The sequence below is a fragment of the Ranitomeya variabilis genome, chromosome 4 (genome assembly GCF_051348905.1).
Source record: "Ranitomeya variabilis isolate aRanVar5 chromosome 4, aRanVar5.hap1, whole genome shotgun sequence".
NCBI lineage: Eukaryota > Metazoa > Chordata > Amphibia > Anura > Dendrobatidae > Ranitomeya > Ranitomeya variabilis.
Window position 1 is genome coordinate 630,157,014 of NC_135235.1, and position 23,413 is coordinate 630,180,426.

The 23,413-nt window shown below is 43.3% G+C and overlaps 1 protein-coding gene across 2 annotated transcripts in view; it reads left to right on the forward strand.

Annotated features, from left to right (window-relative positions):
• The first annotated feature begins 635 nt into the window (after positions 1–635).
• Positions 636–23,413, forward strand: part of LOC143767249 (uncharacterized) — a 165,395-nt gene continuing 142,617 nt past the window's right edge. For both annotated transcript variants that reach the window (XM_077255446.1, XM_077255447.1), the window contains exon 1: positions 636–665. In XM_077255446.1, the coding sequence (XP_077111561.1) occupies positions 639–665 (27 nt within the window). In that variant the 5' untranslated portion in view covers positions 636–638. The remainder of the gene's footprint in view (positions 666–23,413) is intronic.

The window sequence follows — 23,413 nt, forward strand, 5'->3', positions numbered from 1 at the left end:
CCGGTGTAAAGAAACTCGGGAACAGGTGTCTAACAACTTCAATGCCATTGATCACTGCTCCGCACACCTCGTACACATGCGGCTCCGCTCCGTAAACCTCTTACACACCCGGCTCCGTTCCGTACACCTCGTACACACACGGCTCCGCTCCATACACACGCGGCTCCGTTCCGTACACCTCGTACACACCCTGCTCCGCTCTGTACACATCATACACACGGCTCTGCTCCATACCTTTTACACACACGGCTCCGCTCTGTACACATCGTACACACATAGCTCCGCTCCGTACACCTCGTACACACACGGCTCCGCTCCGTACACCTCATACACACACAGCTCTGCTCCGTACACCTCGTACACACACGGCTCCGCTCCGTACACCTCGTACACTCACGGCTCCGCTCCGTACACCTCGTACACTCACGGCTCCGCTCCGTACACCTCGTACACACACTGCTCTGCTACATCCACCCTGCACCTCCCTCCTGACCCCACACAGAAACTTCCCCTCTTCCAGCACCATGACAACCAGCACAGCAGAGTCCTGCATACACTGATGCCCCTGATCATGTGACCCCTGACTCCTCCCCTCCTGTGACCTCATCACAGGTCCTGTGCGCACAGAACAGCCATATATGTGGTGTGCGGCTCTGCAGGTGGAGGTAGGTGCTGGAGATTCCCCATTAGGCTTCTTTCACCCTTCCGTCGGGACTCTCCCGTCCTGCTGCGTCGACAAGACGTAGCGACGGACTTGTGTCAAAATGTATGTGACTGGTGCACTGGGCCCATCTTTCTGACCGACCCGTCGAGGCTATGTGCACCTGTTGTGTATGTGTCTTCGCAGTGGTTTTCGAGACTGTGACTTCTCGCGAGATTTCGCAATGTATTACTAGGAACGCTAGCTGCCGGGAGCATCGGTAACCTGCGCGGGACGCCAGTAGGTGAGAATATTGCGATTTTTTAAATATTTTTAACATTATATCTTGCTACTATTGATGCTGCATAGGCAGCATCAATAGGAGAAAGAGAGCGAGTGAGAGAGAATTTCCCTGACGCGAAATTCTTCCACGCATACTCAGTTTGAAAAGACGGGACCCATCCCTGGATTCCTGCTTTTCACAGTCAGCGACGCATCTTACGCCCATAGGCTTCCATTGTAGCCAGTGACGGGCAGCGCAGGATGCGTCGTTGGCCAATTTTCCGACGTGCAGAAAAAAACGTTCCTCTGAGCGTTTTCTCTGCCTGACGGACCGTTTTTTTTACGCAGGATCCAGTGCACAACAGATGAAACGGATGACCATCCGTCACAATCCGTCGCTAATACAGGTCTATGAGAAAATGCAGGATCCTGCATTCTCAAAAATCGACGTATCTCGACGGGAGCTGAAAGATGAAGTGTGAAAGAGGCCTTACTGGGTGGGCGCAGGGGACATTAACCTTTTAGTAACCACAAATATGTATTTTTACTGACCTGAGCTGTAAGGCTACGTTCACACGATCCTTTTTTCCGTCCTTTTTTTTTCAGGTCCTGTTTTGAAAAACCGCAGCTAAAATCCGCACTGATTTTTAGCTGCGGTTTTTGATCCTTTTTCTTCTGCGGATTCCACTGCGGGTTTCCAACTGCAGTTTCCTATTGGGGCTGCTGGAAACCCGCAGCAGAATCCGCAGAAAGAATTGACAGGTACTTCTTTTTTCTGCAGGCAAAACCGCTGCGGATTTGCCTGGGGAAAAAAGGATCGTCGGCACAGCGGGTTTTGTTTTCCATTGGGTTACATTGTACTGTAACCTACATGGAAAAAAGCTGCGGATCCGCAGTGCCAAATCCGCTGCGGATCCGCAGCAAAAACCGCAGCGTGTGAACATACCCTAACAGAATAGCGTCCCCATACAGGTGAAAATCCAGCAGCTGTCGGCTGTACACTATAGCTGACAACCTATGGCATCAGCCACAATCAGTGTTGGCACCAACCATGGCTATTTAACCCCTTAAATGCTGCTGTCAATAGTAACTGCAGCACCTAAATGATTGACAGAGTGTGGGGGCTCCCTCTGTATCCCCATCACCCTGAGATCATGATTGTGTGGTCCTGATGTTTGCCTTGGCAGTTCACAGCCAAACAGCAAGGTTAGGCTACTTTCACACTAGCGTCGGGAAAGACCCGTCGCTGTGCGTCGGGCCGACGTTCCCGACGCTAGCGTGGTCTCCGCCGCACAACGGGGGCAGCGGATGTATTTTTCCCACGCATCCGCTGCCCCATTGTGAGGTGCGGGGAGGTGGGGGCGGAGTTCCGGCCGCGCATGCGCGGTCGGAAAAAGCGGACCGTCGGGAGCAAAAAACGTTACATGTAAGGTTTTTTTCTCCCGACGGTCCGCTAACACACGCCCAAGCGTCGCAAAACGGACGCGACGTTTGGAAATGCGTCGCAAATGCGTCGCTAATGCGTCGCTAATGTTAGTCTATGACGAAAAAACGTATCCAGCAAGAACTTTTGCTGGATGCGTATTTTCGGCAAAACGACGCATTTGCGACGTATTGCAGTTAACGCTAGTGTGAAAGTAGCCTTAGAGTCTGCCGGCTACAGTGACCTGTTAATCAGTTAGTGACATTTAGATGGTAAAAATAAACTCCTTCATTCCTGTCATGTCACTTTGCATTAATTCCTGAAACCAATTTTGAATACGTTGAGGGGTGCTGTTTTTAAAATGGTGTCACTTTTGGGGGTTTCCAGTATCTAGGACCCCCAAAGTCACTTCAAAACTGAACAGGTCCCTAAAAAAAAATAAGTTTAGTACATTTCCTTCAAGAAATGAAAAATTCCTGCTACATTTTTAAACCTAAAATGCTAACAAAATAAAACAACATTTTACAAATGGCGCTGATGTAAAGCAGGCATGAGGGAAATTATATGTATTAATGTTTTTCTGTGGTATAACTATGGTAAAGGGATAATCATTCAAGGTTTGAAAATTGCAAATTTAAAAAATATTTTTGACAAGTTTCTTATATCACTATAAAACAAGGCAAAACATATCAACCTTAGTTTACCATTATCACAAAGAATAATATGACACAATAAAACAGTCTCAATCAATGGGATATACATACATATATATATATATATATATATATATATATATATATATATATATATATATATATATATATATATATATATATATATATATATACACACTGCTCAACAAAATAAAGGGGACACTAAAATACCACATCCAAGATATCTCTGAATGAAATATTCCAGTTGCAAATTTTTATTCATTGCATAGTGGAATGTGTTCAGAACAATAAAACCTAACAATTATCAATGTAAGTCAAAATGAATAATAGATCTGGATTTGAAATGATACTCAAAATCAAAGTGGAAAATCAAATTACAGGCTGATCCAACTTCAGTGGAAATGACTCATGACAGGGAAAAGATGCTCCGTATTGTGTGTGGCTTCCACGTGCCTGTATGACCTCCCTACTGTGAAACGCCTGGGCATGCTCCTGATAAGGCGGCGGATGGTCTCCTAAGGGATCTACTCCCAGACCTGGACTAAAGCATCTGCCAACTCCTGGACAGTCTGTGGTTCAATGTGACGTTGGTGGATGGAGCGAGACATGATGTTCCAGATGTGTTCAGTCGGATTCAGGTCTGGAGTACCGTCGGGCCAGTCCATAGCTTCAATGCCTTCATCTTGCAGGAACTGCTGACACACTCCAGCCACATGAGGTCTGGCATTGTCCTGTATTAGGAGGAACCCAGGGCAAACCGCACCAGCATATGGTCTCACAAGGGGTCTGAGGATCTCATCTCGGTACCTAATGGCAGTCAGGCTACCTCTGGCGAGCACATGGAGGGCTGTGTGGCCCTCCAAAGAAATGCCACCCCACACCATTACTGAGCCACTGCCAAACCGGTCATGCTGAAGGATGTTGCAGGCAGCAGATTGCTCTCCACGGCGTCTCCAGACTGTCACGTCTGTCACATCCGCTCAGTGTGAAATTGCTTTCATCTGTGAAGAGCACAGGGCGCCAGTGGCGATTTTGCCAATCCTGGTGTTCTGTGGCAAATGCCAAGCGTCCTGCACGGTGTTGGGCTGTGAGCACAACCCCCATCTGTGGACATCGGGCACTCAGACCATCCTCATGGAGTCGTTTTCTAACCGTTTGTGCTGACACATGCACATTTGTGGCCTGCTGGAGGTCATTTTGCTGGACTCTGGCAGTGCTCCTCCTGTTCCTCCTTGCACAAAGGCGGAGGTAGTGTTCCTGCTGCTGGGTTGCTGCCCTCCTATGGCCCCCTCCACGTCTTCTGGTGTACTGGCCTTTCTCCTGGTAGCGCCTCCAGCCTCTGGACACTACGCTAACAGACAGCAAACCTTTTTGCCACAGCTCGCATTGATGTGCCATCCTGGATAAGCTGCACTACCTGAGCCACTTGTGTGGGTTGTAGAGTCTGTCTCATGCTACCACGAGTGTGAAAGCACAACCAACATTCAAAAGTGACCAAAACATCAGCCAGAAAGCATTGGTACTGAGATGTAGCCTGTGGTCCCCACCTGCAGAACCACTCCTTTATTGAGTGTGTCTTGATAATTGCCAATAATTTCCATCTGTTGTCTAGTCCATTTGCACAACAGCATGTGAAATTGATTGTCAAACAGTGTGGCTTCCTAAGTGGACAGTTTGATTTCACAGAAGTTTGATTTACTCGGAGTTATATTCTGTTGATATATATATATATATATATATATATATATATATATATATATATATATATATACACCTTCCAGAATTATCCCAGCCACTAAGGGGTTAACCCCCTCACTGCTGAGCCTGTGATAAATCTCTATAATAATTTCATAATAATAATCTCTATAATGGGACTGTGTGTTATACCGGGGGCAGGACGGGGCCATGACTGGATGCAGTGGTCATGTGACGCCGGTAACAGCTCCGGAGATTTCTTACATGGGATCTTTATGATGTTACATCGTCATCTTCTCCCCATTCAGGTCCCTACAATATCGGATCCTCTCAGTGGAGATCTTCTATATAAGGGAATTCTCCTGAGTGACCCTACAAGGATGGATAGGGACAGGGACAAGATGGCGGAGAGGATATTATACCTCACCCTAGAGATCCTCTTCCGGCTTACTGGAGAGGTGAGAGATTCTGATGACGTCACATTACATCATTCTTATCTATGGGAATAACGGACAGAACTGGAGAGGTGAGGACTCTGGAAATGTCTGTAGTGAGGTTTATTAATGTGTCTCTCCATAACCAGGATTACACAGTAGTGAAGAAGACCTCTAGTGAGCGCTGTCAGGCCCCTGTGTCTGAGGGATGGGGAAGACCCCTGAGCCCAATCACAGGGCCTCCACCTCACCCCCCGATACATGAGGACATCAATGACCAGAAGATCCTAGAACTCACTTACAAGATGATTGAGCTGCTGACTGGAGAGGTGACACTGCTGGGAATTCTGGGACATTATACAGTAATGCTATGAAGGGATCGGGGGGATGACAGTATCATTGTATGTGTCAGGTTCCTATAAGGTGTCAGGATGTCACCGTCTATTTCTCCATGGAGGAGTGGGAGTATTTAGAAGGACACAAAGATCTGTACAAGGACCTCATGATGGAGGTTCCCCAGCTCCTCACATCACCAGGTAATAGACAGGACTAAAGACACACGGCCTATAATTATCTGTATGTAAAGAATGAATTCAGTCCCTGTATGTGTTTCCTCCAGTTCTATCCAGTAAGAGGACAACACCAGAGAGATGTCCCCGTCCTCTTCATCCAAAGGACTGTAAACAAGAAGATCCCAATGTTCCTCAGGATCATCAGGTAGATGGAGAGAAGGTGTCATGAGGTCTCCCCTATAATGTGTAGATGGCTGTGAAGGTCTTGCGCTCAGTCTTGTGTTATCCACCAGTATAATACACTGAACAGACAATTTATTAGCCATGTCAAGTGCAGAAAGCAGACAGCACCGCCGACTTCACTGGATCTATGCGCCTTGAGCTGTACCTCGGGATCTCGGGTGCTCCTCAGAAGGAAATCATATAAATATTGTCCATCAACAAAGAGAAAGGCAGGTAGCACTCACCGATGCTTAAGGGTATGTGTCCACGTTCAGGATTGCATCAGGATTTGGTCAGGATTTTACGTCAGTATTTGTAAGCCAAAACCAGGAGTGGGTGATAAATGCAGAAGTGGTGCATATGTTTCTATTATACTTTTCCTCTAATTGTTCCACTCCTGGTTTTGGCTTACAAATACTGACGTAAAATCCTGACCAAATCCTGATGCAATCCTGAACGTGGACACATACCGTAAAATTCCATTCTTTATTCAATCACGATTAAAAAATCATCATGGCCTGGGAGTGTGAGGGCAGGAGTTTGCAGGTCAGCACCTGCACACTCCTGCCCTCACACTCCCAGACCATGATGATTTTTTAATCGTGACTGAATAAAGAATGGAATTTTAAGGATCGGTGAGTGCTACCTGCCTTTCTCTTTGTTGATGGACCGACAATTTATTAGACCCCCACCCTTTCTTAACTAGAACTATTCTGTTTGGAAATTAGACACATGATATATAAATGAGTAAAATAAAGAATTTAAAAAAATAAATGACCCCGAGTGCAGCATAAAATGAAGTGATCAATTTTTGTGGTCATTCCAAAATTTTGCAATTTTAAACAGTGCATGATTTGTGATCGATTAGCTGCGGCCAATATTTAAAAAGAAAACAAGCAAAAAACTGTGACACTCATGTTTTTATGTGTAATCATATCCAGACTATACTGAGAATATTTAATAACATTTGTCCCAAAATGCAACACGTAGGATACTAGACACTTCCAATGAAGTATAAACACACACCGTCCCTGACAGCTGTGAATAAGAGATTTTATCTAAAAAATAAAATGATTTTCTTTATTGATATAAAAATCATAAAAAATGGACAAAACAGGGTGGGAAAATAACTCCAATGGGGGGAGGTGCAAAGAGTAAGGCTTGATTACCTCAAGGTGCCGCTATACATGTGAACTAATCGCAGAAAAATAGCTGACGAGTAAGAGAGCAATATTTAGTAGTAGACATAACCATTATCTAGGACAGAGAAAAACTGATATTGTAGAAAATAAAGCGCATAAGTGCCTAAAATTTAAAACAGTCTCTGTAAATATTATTGCGCATATTAGAATCTAAGGAATGCTCATAACACAGGATGAAATATATAGTCATTGTAATTGGACATAGGGGAGATGCTACGCCTAGTATAATGAATAATACCCAAAATTCTAAGCTATAAATACAGAATCCACCTAAGTGGTATAACACTCAATGGATGAAGAGATATATGGTATCAAGATACACAGGGTGGGCCACTTATATGAATACACCTAAATAAAATGGGAATGGATGGTGATATCAAGTTCCTGTTTGTGGCACATTAGTATATGGGATAGGGGAAACTTTTCAAGATGAGTGGTGACCATGGTGACCATTTTGAAGTCAGCCATTTTGGATCTAACTTTGTTTTTTTCAATGGGAAGAGTGTCATGTGACACATCAAACTTATTGAGAATTTCACAAGAAAAACACTGGTGTGCTTGGTTTTAACATAACTTTATTCTTTCATGAGTTATTTACAAGTTTATGACCACTTATAAAATGTGTTCAAAGTGCTGCCCATTGTGTTGGATTGTCAATGCAACCCTCTTCTCCCACTCTTGACACACTGATAGCAACACTGCAGAAGAAATGCTAGCACAGGCTTCCAGTATCCATTGTTTCAGATGCTGCACATCTTGTATCTTCACAGCATAGACAATTCAGATGACCCCAAAGATAAAAGTCTAAGGGGGTCAGATCAGGAGACCTTGTGGCCATTCAACTGGCCCACAACGACCAATCCACTTTCCAGGAAACTGTTCATGTAGGAATGCTCGGACCTGACATCCATAATGTGGTGGTGCAAAGATAGTTGGGCCATTCTTCATAAATGGAAACCTCAATGCCACTGGATATCTGAAATTGCTACATGATGATGTGTTGCCCTCTTTAAGCACTGAAGATGGCACGTTCCCTGAGTTTTTCCAGCAAGATGGTGCACCACCACATTATGGGTGTCAGGTCCGAGCATTCCTACATGAACAGTTTCCTGGAAAGTGGATTGGTCATCGTAGGTCAGTTGAATGCCCACCAAGGTCTCCCGGTCTGACCCCCTTAGACTTTTATCTTTGGGGTCATCTGAAGGCAATTGTTTATGCTGTGAACATACGAGATGTGCAGCATCTGAAACAACGGATACTGGAAGCCTGTGCTAGCATTTTTCTGCGGTGTTGCTATCAGTGTGTCAAGAGTGGGAGAAGAGGGTGGCATTGACAATCCAACACAATGGGCAGCACTTTGACCACATTTAATAAGCGGTCATAAACTGGTAAATAACTCATGAAAGAATAGTTACGTTAAAACCAAGCACACCATTTTTTTTTCTTGTGAAATTCTCAATAAGTTTGATGTGTCACATGACCCTCTTCCCATTTAAAAAAATAAAGTTGGATCCAAAATGGCCAACTTCAAAATGGCCACCATGGTCACCACCCATCTTGAAAAGTTTTCCCCTCCCATATACTAATGTGCCACAAACAGGAAGTTGATATCACCAACCATTCCCCTTTTATTTAGGTGTATTCATATAAATGGCCCACCCTGTATAGTGAATACATGACCTATAGCAGTCACTGTGGCCAGAACTGTGCAGCAAACATATGGACAGCCGAACCTCCTCGACCCCTACGCCATTTCGCTTACACTTCTGGGGGTGTGCAGTACAAAACATTGCTCAGATGAATTCAGATTTATATTGCACCATGCTGATTGGAGGGTCAGGTTTTCATGGTATCGGCATGATCCATGTTCTCTTTTTGATGTCACGTATCAACATTTCAGAATGGTTGAGGAGGGAAAATGGTCCAGGGAATGTTTTTTGGTACATCCTGGGTCCCCTGATATCTATGGATGGATATTTGGATACTAAAGTTAACTTACACATTGTGACCTACCAAGTTTCTCACTTGATGTCAGCGGTTTACCCTATGGCAAGAGGACAGTGCACCTTGTCACTAGGGTCATATCTTCATGGATTGCTTCCAGGTACATGTCAGGGAACATGTCAGTACCTCCATCTAATATGCAGCAACTGCAAAAAAAAGCTATCCTGTCGGCATAGGCCAATACTTATGCAACACCAAGTGGAATCTGGCATGATGAATTCCTAAAGATCTGAAGGCAAAATGATAATCCAACACACTAATACATGGATGTTTTTAATAAGGTGGCCATTCAGTGTATGTTCAGTACTTGATGGAGATAATTGGATTAACGCTGAATGGTTGAATTCTTACAGGAAACCTGCAGATATTTGATTACTGCTGTCTTGTTTGCTTGTAATATTAATTGATCTTTTATGTCTTTTCAAATACTTTCTTACAACTTCTCCATTTTTTTGTGACTTCTATAACATTTATTGCAGGGTAAAGATCTGCCCCATATTAATACTACAGAGACATATGTGAGGGAAGATGAGAGGTGTAAAGAGGAGATTCCTACAGATAACCGCACAGGTGAGTAGTGACCACTAAATGCTGAGAAGTAGAGTGGTGCTTGAAACTTTGTGAACCCTTCAGAATTTTTACATATTTCGGCATAAACTTGACCTAAAATGACATCAGATTTTTACAGATATAGAATCAAATAAAACAAATGACTCAAACATTTAGACCTTTTCATTTTGATATGAGGAAAATAATCAATGTGACAGAGGCAAAAGAATATAAACCTTTTTAGCTAGCAGATAATTAGGTGAAAATTTGCCATTCTGTGTACTGAACACACCTGAACACACCTGACTATCAGGAGTGGGTGCATTGTTTTTACTCTAAGGACAGGGATCAATCAAAGACAGACCTTCACAACATGTTTATGGAAGTGTGTCATGGCACAAACATAGAAGATTTTTGAGGACCTCCGAAGAAGAGTTGTTGATGCTTGTGAGGCAGGAAAAGTCATAAAATTATCTCTAAAGAGTTTGGATAGATTGCTTACAAGTAGAGGAAATTCAAGGCCATTATTACCCTTGAGAGATTGACCAACAAAGATCACTCCAAGAGAAAGGTACGCAAGGTCACAAAGAAACCCAAGGGGTAATATCCCACAATTCTTTACTAATATACCCCATCCTGGTATATGTCCTTATCATTGTATAAATGTACCCCATCCTGGTATATATGGCCCCCAATTGAGTTATACATGGCCCACATCCACATCCTGGTATAAATGGTCCCTTATCCCCATCCTGATATACATGTTCCTCTCATCCCCATCCTGGTGTACATGGTCCCCCCCCATCCTGGTATACATACCCCCTTCCCGATTCTGGTGTACATGATCCCCCCCATTTCCATCGTGGTATACATCGACTCCTCATCCTGGTATACATGGCCCCTATGATGGTGCACACATAAAAATAAAAATTCTACTGACCTTCCTTGCTCTCCTTCGCAACGCTGCGTCATGTGCTCATGCCAGCACATGATTTCAGCATGTAAGCAGCATATGACATCACTGCCATGCACCCCCACACTCCAAGATCAGCTGCCGGAATATTCACTGATTCACATGCCCGGCACTATGGGAGTAGGCAGCAGTGAATATTCATTTTGTGTAATAGCGGGCACACGTTATCGCCCAGCAGGAGCCGGCGGCTGCTGCTAATAGTGTGCCCGCAGTTAAGCAGAATGAATATTCACTGCTCCCTATGCCTTTAGTACCTCCCACCTCTCAGCACTGGCTTCAGTGCATAGAGGTGGGAGGGTGTATGGGCGTGGGGAGCTGTGAATATTCATTCTCTTTAACAGCGGGCTTCAGCAGCCAGCTCTCGCCTCCTGTGACCCTCTGCTCAGACGCTGCTGCACTCCTCCCCCCAATCCAAATCCACACTATAACGTACATCCAGACTATAAGATGCACCTCCCACTTTCCTCCAAAATTTTGGAGGAAAAAAGTGTGTCTTACAGTCCGAAAAATACAGTAAGCGCTGGGCTCAGATTTTCAGTGACATTTATGTCTGGCCCATAGATCTTAACAGCTAGTTTACATATTAAGAAAAATGTGAATTTCTGTGGAATAAAGGCCCCGTCACACATAGCGAGATCGCTAGCGAGATCGCTGCTGAGTCACAAGTTTTGTGACGCAACAGCGACCTCAGTAGCGATCTCGCTGTGTGACACGTACCAGCGACCCGGCCCCTGCTGTGAGATCGCTGGTCGTGTCGGAATGGCCTGGACCGTTTTTTGGTCGTTGAGGTCCCGCTGACATCGCTGAATCGGTGTGTGTGACACCGATCCAGCGATGTCTTCACTGGTAACCAGGGTAAACATCGGGTTACTAAGCGCAGGGCCGCGCTTAGTAACCCGATGTTTACCCTGGTTACCAGCGTAAATGTAAAAAAAAACAAACAGTACATACTCACCATCTGATGTCCGTCAGGTCCCTTGCCGTCTGCTTCCTGCTCTGACTGAGATCCGGCCGTACAGTGAGAGCAGAGCGCAGCAGTGACGTCACCGCTGCGCTCTGCTCTCACTGTACGGCGGCTCAGTCAGAGCAGGAAGCAGACGGCAAGGGACCTGACGGACATCAGATGGTGAGTATGTACTGTTTGTTTTTTTTGGTAACCAGGGTAAACATCGGGTTACTAAGCGCGGCCCTGCACTTAGTAACCCGATGTTTACCCTGGTTACCCGGGTGCTGCAGGGGGACTTCGGCATCGTTGAAGACAGTTTCAACGATGCCGAAGTCGTTCCCCTGATCGTTGGTCGCTGGAGAGAGCTGTCTGTGTGACAGCTCCCCAGCGACCACACAGCGACAAAACAGCGACGCTGCAGCGATCAGCATCGTTGTCTGTATCGCTGCAGCGTCGCTGTGTGTGACGGGGCCTTTAGACATCAGGTCACAGATATCAAGGTATCATTTTATTCAACTTTCCACAACTTGCATGCCCATATAGACGATTTAGGAGGGTTATCCCCACTTATAGATGCACTTGAAACATGAAACTATGGAGAAGACTGCTTCAACAGAAAAGTAAACCATTGATAGAGTACAACCTGGTGGCCTAATATTGTAATCAATTAGTTCCTGCTTTGCGGTGTACTGTCCTAGTCAGTTGATAAATTAATTACATTTTGTTTGACAATGTTATAAAATACGAATATAAATATCAATATAATTTAAATGCAGTGAAAAATTATAAAAAATTTTCTTTTCTTTTCAGATGACTGTATCAGAAGCTCGGTGACAAATCTGGTATTTTCAGATTTTGTATCATATGATTATGATATCATACCAGATAAATGTAAAGAACATGCCATTGTCCTAGACATACCTCCTGCCCTTCACAGAAAAAATCTATCATCTAATCTTTTACAAGAGGTCCTTTCTTCCACTTCATCAAAGACCAATACAAAAAACAAAAGTCACATAATAGGTGTTGAATATAAAATAGCTCACACAGAGGAGAAACAGTTTTCTTGTTCAGAATGTGAGAAACGTTACAGTTTTAAATCAAGACTTGTTGCACATCAGAGAAGTCACACAGGAGAGAAGCCATTTTCATGTTCAGAATGTGGGAAATGCTTTAATGTGAAAGCAAATCTTGTTACACATCAGAAAAGTCACACAGGAGAGAAGCCATATTTATGTTCAGAATGTGGGAAATGTTTTGTAGTGAGATCACATCTTATAATACATCAGAGAAGTCACACAGGTGAGAAGCCATATTCATGCTTAGAATGTGGTAAACATTATAGCGAGAAATCCAAACTTGTTAAACATAAAAGAATTCACACAGGGGAGAAGCCATATTCATGTTCAGAATGTGGGAAATGTTTTGTAGTGAGATCACATCTTATTTCACATCAGAAAATTCACACAGGAGATAAGCCATTTTCATGTTCAGAATGTGGGAAATGTTTTAATCGGAAAACAAATCTTGTTACTCATCAGAGAATTCACACAAGGGAGAAAACCTTTTCATGTTTAGAATGTGGGAAATGTTTTAAATGGGAAACAAATCTTGTTACACACAAAAGAATTCACACAGGGGAGAAGTTATTTTCATGTTTAGAATGTGGGAAGTGTTTTAATTGGAAAACAAATCTAGTTAAACATGAAAGAAGTCACACAGGGGAGAAGCCATTTTCATGTTTAGAATGTAGGAAATGTTTTGCAGAGAAATCAAAACTAGTTACACATCAGAGAATTCACACAGGGGAGAAGCCATTTTCATGTTCAGAATGTGGGAAATGTTTTACAGAGAAATCAAATCTTGTAAAACATCTGAGAATTCACACAGGGAAGAAGCCATTTTAATCTTTCACATATGAGAGATTTTTAGCATTAAGTTAAGTTTATTACCCAGCAGAATGCACACTAGGAGAAACCATTTTCATGTTCTGAATGTGGGAAATATTTTACAGAGAATCACAGGGCAGTAGGTATTTTTTAATTTTATTTCATTGACAATATGTACAAGACAAAACACAAGTTTTAGGCAAGTAAATTCATCTAGAAGAAAAAGAGAAAGCAATTTAGAGCAGTAAATGATTATTAAAAATATTATATAAATACTAATAGCCATTTGCTACTAAAAAGCAATTGGTATCTAAATAATATAAATGCGAAAAAGGAAATCACACGCTCACCTATGTTTCCAAGTTTACATTTTGGAGAGCCTGGAGCCGAAACCATTGCAAGGCATTGATCAATTATAAAAAGGAGGTGGGTTTGTCCAGGTCAATCCAAGTAGGTTAAAATTAGCACTTTATTTCATTCATGTAAAATCTATAGAAGAGTGATGACTGGATACCGACCATCAACGTGCTTCAAACCCTGTATGCGTTCTTTACTCATGATGAAGAGTATTAACCTATTTCGATGGAGCTGGACAAACTCACCACCTATCTAAATAATACAGCGATATATGGATCGTATACAGTGGTGCTTGAAAGGTTTTCAACCCTTTAGAATTTTCCATATGTGTGTAATTTTAGCCAAAAACTGCATTTTATTTTCACACTAGTCCTAAAAGTAAAGGTACCTTCACACTGAACGATATCGCTAGCGATCTGTGACGTTGCAGCGTCTTGGCTAGCGATATCGTTTGGTCGGAGCAGAAAGTCCAGAACTTTATTTCATCGCTGGACTCCCGCAGACATCGCTGAGTCGGCGTGTGTGACGCCGATTCAGCGATGTCTTCACTGGTAACAAGGGTAAACATCGGGTTACTAAGCGCAGGGCCGCGCTTAGTAACCCGATGTTTACCCTGGTTACCAGTGTAAATGTAAAAAAAACCCCAAACACTACATACTTACATTCCGGTGTCTGTCCCCCGGCGCTGTGCTTTCCTGCACTGTCAGCGCCGGCCAGCCGTAAAGCAGATTACAGCGGTGACATCACCGCTCTGCTTTCTGGCCGGCGCTCACAGTCAGTGCAGGAAAGCACAGCGCCAGGGGACAGACACCGGAATGTAAGTATGTAGTGTTTGGGGTTTTTTTTACATTAGCACTGGCATTAGCATTTTTTACATTAGCATTAGCGGCCCTGCGCTTAGTAACCTGATGTTTACCCTGGTTACCCGGGGACCGGCATCGTTGGTCGCTGGAGAGCTGTCTGTGTGACAGCTCTCCAGCGACCACACAATGACGAAACAGCGACGCTGCAGCGATCAGCATCAGTCTAGATTGCTGCAGCGTCGCTAAATGTGACGGTACCTTTAATGAAATCTCAAATGATAAACATCAAATATCAAACAAATGAGAAATATTAGACTTTGTCATTTTGTTTTATTAAGGAAAATTATCCCACATCACATACATTCCCTGACAAAGCTTATCCATGTTATGTAAATAAAAGCTTATAAGCTGACGTTAAATTCATCCATTGGTTGTATAAATTATTCTTTTGAAAGCTGAAACCCTCCGAAATGTGTTTTAGGTGAAGAAAATAAATTGGCATCAATGCAGAAATATTGATCAGTTAAGGGACACAGGTCCAATACGACAATCCAACACAACATGACAATCCAACACCATGGGCAGCACTTTGAACACATTTTATAAGTGGTCATAAACTTGTAAATAACGCATGAAAGAATAAAGTTACGTTAAAACCAAGCACACCACTGTTTTTCTTGTGAAATTCTCAATAAGTTTGATGTGTCACATGACCCTCTTCCCATTGGAAAAATAAAGTTGGATCCAAAATGGCCAACTTCAAAATGGCCGCCATGGTGACCACCCATCTTGGAAAGTTTCACCCCTCCGATATAGTAATGTGCCACAAACAGGAAGTTGATATCACCAACCATTCCCATTTTATTTAGGTGTATCCATATAAATTGCCCACCCTGTATAATTGGCCCCATATGCTGCTCCAAATGTTATTGGCCCCATATACAATTGGCCCCATAAGATGCCCCACATATAATTGGCCCCATAAGATGCTCCACATATAATTGGCCCCATGTACTGCTCCATATATAATTGGCCCCATAAAGATGCTCCACATATAATTGGCCCCATATACCGCTCCATATATAATTGGCCCCATATACAATTGGCCCCGTTAGATGCTATATATATTTGGCCCAAAATACTGCTCTATACAGTGGGAAAAAAAGTATTTAGCCAGCCAGCAATTGTACAAGTTCTCCCATTTAAAAAATGAGAGAGGCCTGTAATTGACATCATAGGTAGACCACAACTATGAGAGTCAAAATGAGAAAACAAATCCAGACAATCACCTTGTCTAATTTGGCAAGACTTATTTTGCAAATTATGGTGGAAAATAAGCATTTGGTCACCTAAAAATATGCAAGATTTCTGGTTCTCACAGACCTATAGCTTCTTTAAGAGGCTCCTCTGTACTCTGTAGTAATGGCACCTGTTTGAACTTGTTATCAGTATAAAAGACACCTGTCCACAACCTCAAACAGGCACACTCCAAACTCCAGTATGGTGAAGACCAAGGAGCAGTCGAAAGACACCAGAAACAAAATTGTAGCCCTGCACCAGGCTGGGAAGACTAAATCTGCAATAGGCAAGCAGCTTGGTGTGATGAAATCAACTGTGTGAGCAATAATAAGAAAATGGAAAACATACAAGACCACTGATAACCTCCCTTGATCTGGGGCTCCACGCAAGATCTCACCTTGTGGGGTCGCAATGATCACAAGAACGGTGAGAAAAAATCCCAGAACCACACAGGGTGTCCTAGTGAATGACCTGCATAGAGCTGGGACCACCGTAACAAAGGCTACCATCAGTAAAACACTATGCCGCCAGGGACTCCCATCTTGCAGTGCCAGAGGTGTGCCCCTGCTTAAGCCAGTACATGTGCGGGCCCGTCTGAAGTTTGCTAGAAAGTATTTGGATTATCCAGAAGAGTATTGGGAGAATGTCATATGGCCTAATGAAACCAAAATAGAACTGTTTGGTAGAAACAAATCTCGTCATGTTTGGAGCAGACAGAATGCTGAGTTGCATCCAAAGAACACCATACCTACTGTGAAGCATGGGGGTGGCAACATCTTGCTTTGAGGCTGTTTCTCTGCAAATGGTCCAGGACGACTGATTCGTGTACATGAAAGAATGAATGGGGCCATGTATCGTGAGATTTTGAGTACAAACCTTCCATCAGCAAAGGCATTGAAGATAAAACGTGGATTGGTCTTTCAGCATGATATTGATCCCAAGCACACCACCAGGGCAACAAAGGAGTGGCTTCCAAAGAAGCATATGAAGGTCCTGGAGTGGCCTAGCCAGTCTCCAGATCTCAACCCCATAGAAAACCTTTGGAGGGAGTTGAAAGTCTGTGTTGCCCAGCGACAGGCCCAAAACATCACTGCTCTAGAAGAGATCTGCATGGAGGAATGGGCCAACATACCACCAAGTGTGTGGCAACCTTGTGAAGACTTACAGAAAAAGTTTGACCTCTGTCATTGCCAACAAAGGATATATTACAAAATATTGAGATGAACTTTTGTTAATGACCAAATACTTATTTTCCACCATAATTTGCAAAATGAATCTTGCCAAATCAGACAAGGTGATTTTCTGGATTTCTTTTCTGATTTTGACTCTCATAGTTGTGGTCTACCTATGATGTTAATTACAGGCCTCTCTCTCATTTTTTTAAATGGGAGAACTTGTACAATTGCTGGCTGGCTAAATACTTTTTCCCCCACTGTATAGAACAGTATTTTGAGCCAAATATATATAGCATCTAACGGGACCAATTGTATATGGGGCCAATTATATATGGAGCGGTATATGGGGCCAATTATATGTGGAGCATCTTATGGGGCTAATTATATATGGAGCAGTATATGGGGCCAATTATATGTGGAGCATCTTATGGGGCCAATTATATGTGGGGCATCTTATGGGGCCAATTGTATATGGTAGCTGCCTAAATCCTTTTTTTTCCCCACTGTATACTTTATGCAATCTAATTACCGTATATACTCGAGTATAAGCCGAGATTTTCAGCCCAAATTTTTGGGCTGAAAGTGCCCCTCTCGGCTTATACTCGAGTCATGATCGGTGGTGGGGTCGGCGGGTGAGGACTGTCATATACTCACCTAGTTCCGGCGTTCCTGTCGCTCCCCCTGCCCGTCCCACGGTCTCCGGGTGCCGCAGCTCTTCCCCTGAGTGGTCACGTGGGACCGCTCATTAGAGAAATGAATATGGACTCCACTCCCATAGGGGCGGAGCCGCCTATTCATTTCTCTAATGAAGCGGTAACGGTGACCGCTGATAGAGGAAGAGGCTGCGGCACCGAAGACCAGCTGTCCGGGGGAAGGAGCGGGACGCCGGGAGCAGGTAAGTATGTCATATTTACCTTCCCTCGTTCCACACGCCGGGCGCCGCGCCATCTTCCGGGCGTCTCTCCGCACTGACTGTGCAGGTCAGAGGGCGCGATGACGCATATAGTGTACACGCCGCCCTCTGCCTGATCAGTCAGTGCAGAGAGACGCCGGGACGGGACGCTGAGGAGCTGCAAGCAAGAGAGGTGAGTATGTGTTTTGTTTTTTTATTGCAGCAGCAGCAATGGCACAGATTTATGTGGAGTATCTATGGGGCAACGGTGCAGAGCACTATATGGCACAGCTATGGGGCAACGGTGCAGAGCACTATATGGCACAGCTATGGGGCAACGGTGCAGAGCACTATATATATATGGCACAGCTATGGGGCAACGGTGCAGAGCATTATATATATGGCACAGCTATGGGGCAACGGTGCAGAGCACTATATATGTGGCACAGCTATGGGGCAACGGTGCAGAGCATTATATATATGGCACAGCTATGGGGCAACGGTGCAGAGCATTATATATATGGCACAGCTATGGGGCAACGGTGCAGAGCATTGTATATATGGCACAGCTTTATGTGGAGCATCTATGGGGCCATAATGAACGGTGCAGAGCATTATATGTGGCACAGCTTTATATGGAACATCTATGGGGCCATAATTAACGGTATGGAGTATCTATTTTTAATTTTGAAATTCACCGGTACCTGCTGCATTTTCCACCCTAGGCTTATACTCGAGTCAATAAGTTTTCCCAGTTTTTTGTGGCAAAATTAGGTGGGTCGGCTTATACTCGGGTTGGCTTATACTCGAGTATATACGGTATGTTTTGTAACTGTCACGTGACAACATGGATCAGAAAAATTCACGGATCGTGTGCAGGCACTGTAGTCTTCTGTGACGTCTTCTATTCAGCAGCTGCGCATTGATGATTTTTTTTTTTACACGTGTCTGTTGAAATGTTTCTATGGGAACGCTGCGTGATGCATGCATACTTCTTTGTCTACTCACCGGAGACGCTCCTGGTAAGCCACACAGCTGTTCTCTACCCTATTTGTTTATCTTGGCATATATAAACTGGCACTTGTTAGCCAGACAACAGACCCCAGAGGAAGCCAATCTGATCAGCTGTTACCAGTACCTTCGGACATCGGCCAGAAGAACTTACTTGTGGAGCTTGGCCGTCTACTTGTAGTGGTCGGGGCTTGTTACTTCACATCCGCCTCGTATTGAAATGAATAGGAGGGGGATGTGTAGTACCCCACGGCGACCACTACAAGTAGACGTGCAGCTGCAAGGACTCGAACATTGTTTTCGAGCACGCCAAAGTCACTCGATTAGCACCCAAACATGCTCAGATTACACTTCCAAGCACGTTCGCTCATCACTAATGATGGTGGATTATTTGATTACCTATCATGTGATATCTACTCTGTACAGGAAGATGACGTCACACGCTGCCATTCATTTTTGGCGATTAAAGTTACTCTGCTTCCTTTAAACTATATGTGGGTCACTAGGGATAGATAGACGTTTTGATAGACTAATATGCATCTTCATAAGGTATGTGTCTTAATATATGAAAGTGAGTAGATATGATCGTTCATTGAAGAACCTGACATTATAAGGGGATAATTTTATATTGACACTGTGGCATTGCACATACGATTGTGCTATATGATGCAATGAATATGTATATAGTCTATGTAAATTTATGTTTTTTATGTTGTTTTTAGAAGAATGAGTGTGGCAAAAATTAGTTTTACCTATGTGTCAGACTGTTACTTAAAGGAGCACCTGGGAGGAAGAGGAGCCATTACCTTAGGGGGCATTCTTAAAAAGTGTAACGTTGTCTGTATTCTAGAGCTGTATAAATTTTTGAAGTTTTTTTTTTTTTAACAAGAATTTGCTGTTTTGATGCATCATCTTTCCTGAACTTCTGTACATTTTCCTGTATGAGGAGAGACACAAAAATTTGTTGCCCACTTTTGTGGCTTCATACTGTATTGGTAGCCACAGTGGGTACATTATGCTGTAATGGGGAGCACAATGGTGGCCTCATAATGTATTGGTACACACACTGGGCACATTATACTGTAATAAGGAGACAACTGGTGGCCTCATACTGAATTAGGGAACATACTAACTGGGTGTGTCATACTGTATTGGGGACACTGGCAGCCTCATCATGTATTGGGAGAAATGTGGTGCCTTCATAGGGACATCAGACTGTGTGGGAAAGCCGAGGAGGCCTCATTGTATAAGGGAATAAACAGTGAAGGCATCATACTGTGCATGTGGGGGGTTTACATAGGAGTAAAATGTGTATGTGGAATTGTGGGGACATTGTATCGTGGAAGGCCATCTTGCAGGTGTTATACTTGGTGACTGCCATGGAAGCTGTATCATAGTGTGAGGGACACAAAACGGCATCACTATTTTTGTGTGCATAAAACAATACATTTGTCTTTTTCCTGTCTTTAAAAGGGGTGAGTGGTTTGAAGGAGTTTTCAATTCAGACTTTTTCTTTGACCACTCATGATTTCTATGTACGCCCCGGGTCTCATCTTATTATCGGATCACTCTATTAATTGGATGAGACAAGTGGGGCATTGAATGGTTTCTCTGGCAAGTGTCCTGATGATGTATAACATCATCTCTCCCTGGTCAATGTCAAATTGGATGGAAAAAAAGCATCAACAGACAACACTTTTATACTGTACACTGTGTTCCAATTATGCAAATTGGATTTAAGTGTCATACAGATTTAATGGTTTTGTTTTTCAAATAAACTCGTGGATGGTATTGTGTCTCAGGGCTCAATGGATCACTGAAATCAATCTTCAACACATGTGATAATTGGTTTTCCAGGTGATTCTAATTAAAGGAAAACTAGTTAAAAATGATGTTCCACATTATTAACCCCTTCATGACCTTGGGATTTTCCGTTTTTCCGTGTTCGTTTTTCACTCCCCTCCTTCCCAGAGCCATAACTTTTTTATTTTTCCGTCAATTTGGCCATGTGAGGGCTTATTTTTTGCAGGACGAGTTGTACTTTTGAACGACATCATTTGGTTTAGCATGTCGTGTACTAGAAAACGGGAAAAAAATTCCAAGTGCGGTGAAATTGCAAAAAAAGTGCAGTCCCACACTTGTTTTTTGTTTGGCTTTTTTGCTAGGTTGCCATTATGATTCTCCAGGTCAGTACGAGTTCATAGACACCTAACATGACTAGGTTAGTTTTTACCTAGGTGGTGAAAAAAAATTCCAAACCTTGCTAAAAAAAAAAAAAAAAATTGCGCCATTTTCCGATACTCGTAGCATCTCCATTTTTCATGATCTGGGGTCAGTTGAGGGCTTATTTTTTGCGTGCCGAGCTGACGTTTTTAATGATACCATTTTGGTGCAGATACGTTCTTTTGATCGCCCGTTATTGCATTTTAATGCAATGTTGCGGCGACCAGAAAAACGTAATTCTGGCGTTTCAAATTTTTTTCTCGCTACGCTCTTTAGCGATCAGGTTAATGCTTTTTTTTTATTGATCGGGCGATTCTGAACGCGACGATACCAAATATGTGTAGGTTTGATTTTTTTATTGATTTATTTTGATTGGGGCGAAAGGGGGGTGATTTAAACTTTTATATTTTTTTTATTTTTTTCACATTTTTTTTAACTTTTTTTTTTTACTTTTGCCATACTTCAATAGCCTCCATGGGAGGCTAGAAGCAGGCACAGCACGATCGGCTCTGCTACATAGCAGCGATCCGCTGTTCGCTGCGTTGTAGCAGAAAATCAGGTGTGCTGTGAGCGCCGACCACAGGGTGGCTCTCACAGCTGCCGGCGATCAGTAACCATAGAGGTCTCAAGGACCTCTAATGCCGCTGTCTGCGTTTGACAGCGGCATTTAACTAGTTAATAGGCACGGGCAGATCGCGATTCTGCCCGCGCCTATTACGGGCACATGTCAGCTGTTCAAAACAGCTGACATGTCCCGGCTTTGATGCGGGCTCACCGTCGGAGCCCGCATCAAAGAGGGGCTTCTGACCTCGGACGTACTATCCCATCTGAGGTCAGAAAGGGGTTAAACACATGTGATAATTGGTTTTCCAGGTGATTCTAATTAAAGGAAAACTACTTAAAAATGATGTTCCACATTATTAAGCAGGTCACAGTTTTCAAGTAACATGGGGAAGAAAAAGGATCTCTGCTGCTGAAAAGCATCAAATAGTGCAATGCCTTGGTGAAGGGATGAAAACATTAGATATTTCCCGAAAACTTAAGCGTGATCATCGTACTGTTAAGAGATTTGTGGTTGTATCTGAGCACAGATGTGTTGGTGCTGATAAAGGCATAATGAGGAAGATTTCTGCCAGGCAAGTTCATCGAATTAAGAGAGCAGCTGCTAAAAAGCCATTACAAAGCAGCAAACAGATATTTGAAGCTGCTGGTGCCTCTGGAGTCCCTCAAACCTCAAGGTGTAGGCTCCTTCAAAGGCTTGCTGTGGTGCATAAACCTACTATTCAGCCACCCTTAAACAGTGTTCACAAGCAGAAATGGTAGCATTGGGCCCACACATACATGAAGACTAATTTCCAAACAGTCTTGTTTACTGATAAGTGTTGAGCAACCCTGGATGGTCCAAATGGATGGAGTAGTGGATGGATGGTGGATGGCCACCATGTCCCAACAAGGCTGCAATGTCAGCAAGGAGGTGGAGGAGTCATGTTTTGGGCCGGAATCATGGAGAAACACCTGGTAGGGCCCTTTAAGGTTCCTGAAGGTGTGAAAATGAACTCTGCAAAGTATGTAGAGTTTCTGACTGACAACTTTCCTCCATGGTATAAAAAGCAGAAATGTGCCTTCAGTAGCAAAATCATCTTCATGCATGACAATGCCCCATCTCATGCTGCAAAGAATACATGCTGCTATGGGCATAAAAGGAGATAAACTCATGGTGTGGCCACCATCTTCCCCTGACCTCAACCCTATAGAGAACCTTTGGAGTATCATCAAGCCAAAGATCTATGAGGGTGGGAGGCAGTTCACATCAAAACAGCAGCTCTGGGAGCCTATTCTGACTTCATGCAAAGAAATAAAAGCAGAAACTCAATGGATCCAGGAATTGTGAAGGTGATATCAAAGAAGGGTCATATGTTAACATGTAACTTGGCCTGTTAGGATGTTTTGGAGTTAAATAGCTTTTTGTTCAGTGAATGTGACCTCCTAATGCTGCAAATTCCACAAATGAGCATTTTCAGTTCTTTAAAACATATCAAATGTTTAGAAATTCTACTGTGCCTAATAATTTGGAACAGTGCATTTTGTTCAGTTTTTATTCATTTTGGAGATTATACTGTTATCATTGGGAGGTTTATTCAATAAAATTCGATGTATACTCTAACGGGTGATGACTTTTATTAGACCGACTGTCATTTGCACCAATCA